Source organism: Leucopleurus acutus (assembly GCF_964270905.1).
Source record: "Leucopleurus acutus genome assembly, chromosome: 20".
NCBI classification, from domain to species: Eukaryota; Metazoa; Chordata; class Mammalia; order Artiodactyla; family Delphinidae; genus Leucopleurus; species Leucopleurus acutus.
The window spans coordinates 14,830,773-14,837,197 of NC_139162.1; the positions used below are offsets into that span (position 1 = coordinate 14,830,773).

The 6,425-nt window shown below is 52.3% G+C and overlaps 1 protein-coding gene across 2 annotated transcripts; it reads left to right on the forward strand.

Moving 5' to 3' along the window:
* ATXN1L (ataxin 1 like) lies at positions 1 to 6,425 on the forward strand. 2 transcript variants are annotated; one of them, XM_082862284.1, is made up of 3 exons: positions 1 to 104; positions 1,952 to 2,019; positions 3,233 to 6,425. In XM_082862284.1, exon 3 carries the CDS (start codon positions 3,353 to 3,355, stop codon positions 5,417 to 5,419), a length of 2,067 nt encoding a protein of 688 aa, XP_082718410.1. In that variant the 5' UTR covers positions 1 to 104; positions 1,952 to 2,019; positions 3,233 to 3,352; the 3' UTR covers positions 5,420 to 6,425. The 2 variants fall into 2 exon arrangements, with proteins under 2 accessions (XP_082718410.1, XP_082718409.1); XM_082862283.1 differs by having other exon boundaries at positions 3,236 to 6,425.

Consider the following 6,425-nt stretch of genomic DNA (forward strand, 5'->3'; position numbering starts at 1 on the left):
GCGTTGGGTGTGGGGCGGCTCCGGGGCCGGGGATGGCGGCGGCCGCCGTTGCGGCGGCTCCGGGACCAGCGGGAGGAGCCCGGGGAGCGCCGTGAGATGGGCCGGTGAGTGTCGCCGGGGATGGAGGACGCCGAGTCGGCCTCACTGGGGCCAAGCAGGCCTGGGCTCGGAGCTCTGGAGGAAGTGGCCCCCCAGAGCCCGTTGCCCCGCGGACCGAGGGAGCGAAAGAGGCCGCGCCTAGACCCCCGATCGCTTCTCACCGGCCCGGCCCAGAGAGAGGCCTCAGGTTCCTGCTCCCCCGCGACTGTGTCCTGGCGGGGCGGGGTGTCCGAGTCCTCGGGGCGGGAAGGGGCCCCCAAACAAGGAAGCAGCGCCTGCGGGGCCTCGCCCTTACCCCTCTGCTTGAAAGGTCGACCACCCACTCTCTAAATGCAGAGTTTCCAATTTCGGGCCCTACCCCTTTTGGGGCAAGGATTGCGGGATCAAGGGAAGCCATAACCCCTGTCTCTTCTAAGCTCCTGTCTTTCTGGCGGGCGCACCTCTCGCCCTCAGCGAATTCGAGTCCGAGGCTGGGTTCACCCTCTTGATTCCGGGCTGTGCTGCCAGCGCTGGCAGCTCTCCGGAATGGTCCCCCTTTCCCGTTAGCTCGGTTGGGGTCAGAAGCTGCGTCTTCCCCTGGAGAAATCCTCATTGAGCCTCTTCAGAGGCCGAAGTTTCAGATTCCGAAATGTGTTTTGCGTTGTGGGAACTTAGTGCACAGGCTTGGCTCTTTGTTATTCCTGCAGACCTTTTGCCTCTTTCAGTCCTTTTATTAGCCTGTGTTTGGCTAACCCCTCTGTGACCTAGAGGCAGGTTTTCTTTAATGCTTTAGTTGTGAGAAGCAAGTATCATTCTGAAATTGAAGTTGTGACCCCATTTTCAGTTGGGAATGAGAGAGAAATCTAACTGCTTTTCAGTCACTGGAACTGCTGGCAAAGAAGGGATGCAAGACTTGTGCCCACTGTGTGAATTTGTGTTTATGGAACCAAGAATTTGTCTTTCCACCTTGTCACTTTTTTCTTTTTGTACATCTTCACCTTGCTGATCTTAAGAGGGAAGTGTCTTCAGTTTGGTTTGAGGCGTGCAGTGTTCTTTAGGACTTGGACAGCGCAGTGGGTAGTAGTTTCTCTGAGTACTGGTCAGTAGTACTTTCTCTGTTTTTAGAGATTAAGGCTCTGTTCTTCAGTGCTTAACGTTTCTGGCATGTGTAGATTCAGATATTGACAGTTTAGCATGAGTTTTGTTTCCCACTGGTAGGCTACATGAGGACAAAGGGAATGTTTTCAGTTACTGTCACACCTGATTCAGCATGTGGTACAAAGTTGTCACTTAGAAAATTTTACACGCACACACACACACACACACAGAGGAGCCTGTTTTTTTACCCTGGAAATCTGCTAATAAGGCTTCCCTTTGAGTGACTCCCCCTTGACCTCTTTTTCTGCCCCAGAAACATAAATAATTGTTCTTTTTCCTCTAGTGCCTCTTATCTCATTTAAATAACCTCCACATCTGTGTTTTCATCAGCCCTGAATAAAAGTGAAATCCGTGAGGCTGATTTTTCCTGCTTCCCTTTGTTCACATGGGGACAATGTTGAGTCTTCCACGTTTATTTGTACATTTACCTGAAATTGGGATTGGAAGTAAATTTAACCTTTGGGGAATAGGTACAGGTAGAGAACGAAGAATATGATGTTAAGGAAAACAATGAAGTTTGACACATGGAAATTTTTTTCCAGAGATGTTGTCCTACAAATTAGAATTTAATGTGTTGTTACCTCTGGAGAAGAGTAGGAGGCAGGGCCTCCTGGACTTTAATGTCTTTGTGGTTTTGGAATTACCTTTCTTGATGATCCTGGGGAGGATCAGAGGCTAGGTTCCTGCTTACTCTATTCCTATTTCTGTCTCCTAGGCTCCCAAGCCAGTGGGGAGGACACTGCTTCTTATTACAGCTGCTCAGAAACACCACTGGAAGCTCAGGTAATACAGGTGCTTTGGATACCTTGTTGTGGAAAAACATCTGGAATTCAGCAGTGGAAAAACAGAACAGAGTGTAATATCATAGAAATCTCATTTCAGATCCGAAGAACTGAAGCCTGATAGGAAGAAATAGGTGAAAAATTTCGTATGTGTTGAAATGTTCAGACCAGAAAGATACTTTATGAAAATGGACAAAAGCATGTGTGAAAGGTGATAGAGAAAGGGGAGAGAGAACTTTCTTATGAATCATATAGACCTGAGATAGCAATAAACAGGCATGTTTGGAGGAATAGAACCAGAATTTTAAGAAGTGGTGCCTAGAGCAGACCTACAATGGAAAAGGAGCCATTGGCAAAAGAAAAAAGAAAGGGAATGCATGAAGAAGGCCAACTGATGGTGGTCAATGGGAAGAAAAGAAGTCTTGGCAAACTAGGGAACACAAAGTCTATGGAAGGTCAGAAGAGTTTTGTTGCCCTTTGGAGAGGAGAAATAAATAAACTGTAGAAAACACCAGTACAATCACCTCCCATAGGGCCCAAGTTTGAATGTAGTATTTCATGGGGTGAAGAAGATACTTTCATAACATGTTTAGGGAACAACGTTTTAAAAAAAAAAACAAGACGTGCAGCCCTCAGGACCTATTGACTGACCCCTGGGTCCTTGGGGTAGTGGTGATATGAGGCAAAGGAGGATGAGAGTTTAGGCAGGCCTGGGGTGGGGGGGATGGCGATAGGTGAGATAATAACCCAAATTAGGCTGGGGAAAGGAAGCAAGGATGAGATCATATGTTCAGGAAAGAAGATAGCATGGTAGTGTTTGGTGGCAAAAGGAGAAAGTTAGGAAAAGGAGCCAGCAGCAAAGACCACGTGTTCAAATCCCCCTTAAGGGAAAAGGCTTAGAATAGTCAAGGTCCCCATCAGAGGAACAGCTAATCATGAAGCTGTTGGTTTCCCTGGGGTTGTGGAGCCCACAGGTTATTTATGCATTGTTGAATGCTTGTCCTTGTACCTCTTTGTGGTTTCCGTGATTGTTTCTTTCACGTCCTAGGCTGGATGAGCGAGAAGGGTAGCATCTTTGTCTGCTCCTTTCTCATTCCTCTTTTTTTCCAGCAGTCCCCTTTGTTACATCTTCCTCCGTGGACACAGTTCCTGCTCTTTCCTTTGACTTGGTTTACCCCTAGGTTACTTTTCTTTGCCTCTGATTTGTTCCCTAGCAGATGTGGGCGCCCCAGCCAGCAGCAGAGAGGGGTGCAGGGGAGCCACAAAGAAGCCCCTTCTGATGCCCCAAGGAGCAAGCCGACCCCTTCCAGGCTCCAGGAACACCACAAAGCAATATGAAACCTGTTCATGAGAGGAGTCAGGAATGCCTTCCACCAAAGAAACGAGACCTCCCCGTGACCAGCGAGGATATGGGGAGAACTACCAGCTGCTCAACTAACCACACACCCTCCAGTGATGCCTCTGAATGGTCCCGAGGGGTGGTGGTGGCCGGGCAGAGCCAGGCAGGAGCCAGAGTCAGCCTGGGGGGTGATGGAGCTGAGGCCATCACTGGTTTGACGGTGGACCAGTATGGCATGCTGTATAAGGTGGCTGTGCCACCTGCCACCTTCTCCCCAACTGGCCTCCCGTCTGTGGTGAACATGAGCCCCTTGCCCCCCACATTTAATGTAGCGTCTTCACTGATTCAACATCCAGGAATCCACTATCCCCCAATCCACTATGCTCAGCTCCCGTCCACCTCTCTGCAGTTTATCGGGTCTCCTTATAGCCTTCCCTATGCTGTGCCACCTAATTTCCTACCGAGTCCCCTCCTTTCTCCTTCTGCCAACCTCGCCACCTCTCACCTTCCACACTTTGTGCCATATGCCTCACTCCTGGCAGAAGGAGCCACTCCTCCCCCCCAGGCTTCATCCCCGGCCCGTTCATTCAACAAAGCCCCCTCTGCCACCTCCCCACCTGGACAGTTGCCACATCACTCGAGTACTCAGCCACTGGACCTCGCTCCAGGCCGGATGCCCATTTATTATCAGATGTCCAGGCTGCCTGCTGGGTACACCATGCATGAAACCCCTCCAGCAGGTGCCAGCCCAGTTCTTACCCCTCAGGAGGGCCAGTCTGCTCTGGAAGCAGCCGCTGCCAATGGACAGAGACAACGAGAGCGAAATTTAGTGAGACGGGAAAGCGAAGCCCTCGACTCCCCCAACAGCAAGGGTGAGGGCCAGGGACTGGTGCCAGTGGTAGAATGTGTGGTGGATGGACAGTTGTTTTCAGGTTCTCAGACTGCACGGGTAGAGGTGGCAGTGCCAGCACACCGAGGGACCCCAGACACCGACCTTGAGGTCCAGCGGGTGGTTGGTGCTTTAGCTTCTCAGGACTATCGTGTGGTGGCAGCTCAGAGGAAGGGTGAGCCCAGCCCCCTCAACCTGTCCCATCATAACCCCGACCATCAGGGTGAGGGGCGAGGGTCAGCCAGGAACGCAGCAGAGATGGCCGAGAAAAATCAGGCCCGAGGGTTCTACCCTCAATCCCATCAGGAGCCCCTGAAACATAGACCTTTACCCAAAGCAATGGTTGTAGCCAATGGCAACCTGGTGCCCACTGGAACTGACCCAGGCCTGCTACCCATGGGCTCGGAGATCCTGGTGGCGTCAAGTTTGGACATGCAGGCCAGAGCCGCCTTCCCAGACAAGGAGTCAACGCCACCCCCCTTTACCTCTTCCCACTTGCCCTCCCATTTCATGAAAGGCGCCATCATCCAGCTGGCTACAGGGGAGCTGAAGCGGGTGGAGGACCTCCAGACCCAGGATTTTGTGCGCAGTGCCGAAGTGAGCGGGGGGCTGAAGATTGACTCTAGCACAGTCGTGGACATTCAGGAGAGCCAGTGGCCTGGATTTGTCATGCTGCATTTCGTGGTGGGTGAGCAGCAGAGCAAAGTGAGCATCGAGGTGCCCCCCGAGCACCCCTTCTTTGTATATGGCCAGGGTTGGTCCTCCTGCAGCCCTGGGCGGACTGCACAGCTCTTCTCTCTGCCCTGCCATCGGCTACAGGTGGGAGATGTCTGCATCTCTATCAGTTTACAGAGCTTGAACAGTCACTCAGTTTCTCAGTCCAGCTGTGCTCCCCCAGGCCAGCTGGCTCCTCCCCGAGAAAGGCCTGAGAGGACAGTCTTGGGACCCCGAGAGCAATGTGACAGTGATGGGAAAAGCCAGCCGTTAGGCGAGGGCTCCCGAATGGTAGAGCCCTTGCAGCCAGAGCCTGGTGCTCAGGCCTGCTGGCCAGCCCCGAGCTTCCAAAGATACGGCATGCAAGGGGAGGAGGCACGGGCTGCGCTGCTCCGTCCCTCTTTCATTCCACAGGAGGTAAAGCTGTCCATTGAAGGGCGTTCCAATGCAGGAAAATGAACCTCTCCCAGACCTGGACTGGGATGCTACCCCAGAGCTGGGCCTCACCGTGAGCAAGCAGAGGATTTGCACATGCCGAGCAGGGGATGGCTCTCTTGGCAGTGAGGTTAGTGGGGAAGAGAAGGCGTGAAGGCAGCCTCCCAAGGCATGGTCTGTTGCCCATTACCCCATGGCATCTTTTCAGAACAGCCCCAGAGGGTGCTGTGATGGGGAGCAGCAGGCCCGGGCCAAGGAAGCAAGGGGGTGCACGCAGGATAAGAAACATTCCAAATATCAGGGCCTCCCTGTTCTTTCCTCCTCATCCCTAGCTCCTTCAAGGAGAGAGTCAGGCTTTGGGAGCAGGTGCAGAGGGAGGGAGCAAAGAAAGAGCCAAAAATGATGATCCACAGCTTATAGTAGCAGTTCAGCTATCTGAAGTTTTTTTTTTTTTTTTTTTTCCTTTCTTTTTTGTGATGGGAGGGCAGGAGGCCCCATGCTTGGAAATAAGAGGGTTCCCACCCAGAACTCTTCTTTTGAGAGCTGTGCACTTTAAAGGGTAGTTTTGTTACAGATGTCTAAGGCTGGGTGTGCAGGGGACTCTGCTTGATCCTCTGCTTCAGCCCTTTCCCATCTCTCCCCATCATTCCTCCCACAAGGCTTCTAGCATTAGGAGAGAGAAGCCGCTCCAGGGTTCAGAGTGAAGTACTGCCTTGGCAGGGACCCAGTCACGGGACTTTGGGAGAAAGACCCGATAGCCAGACTGACCGGGCTGTAGGCAGGGCTTCTGGAAAGGTAGCTGACCTAACAAGGCTCCTCCTACTCAGCATGCCAGACCCACTTTGAAATTGTACTGAATCTCTAGTTGGTAATGGTGACTTTTGAAAGAACCAGTGGACCCTTTTCCCTGGGCCCCTACACCCGATCCTCTGTCTGTCTATGTTGTGCCTAAGTGCCTGCACTGCCCCCACCCTTCCGCTGACCTAACCTGTCTGCATGGTGTCTTGACCTGGGCCTATTTGTAGCTGCA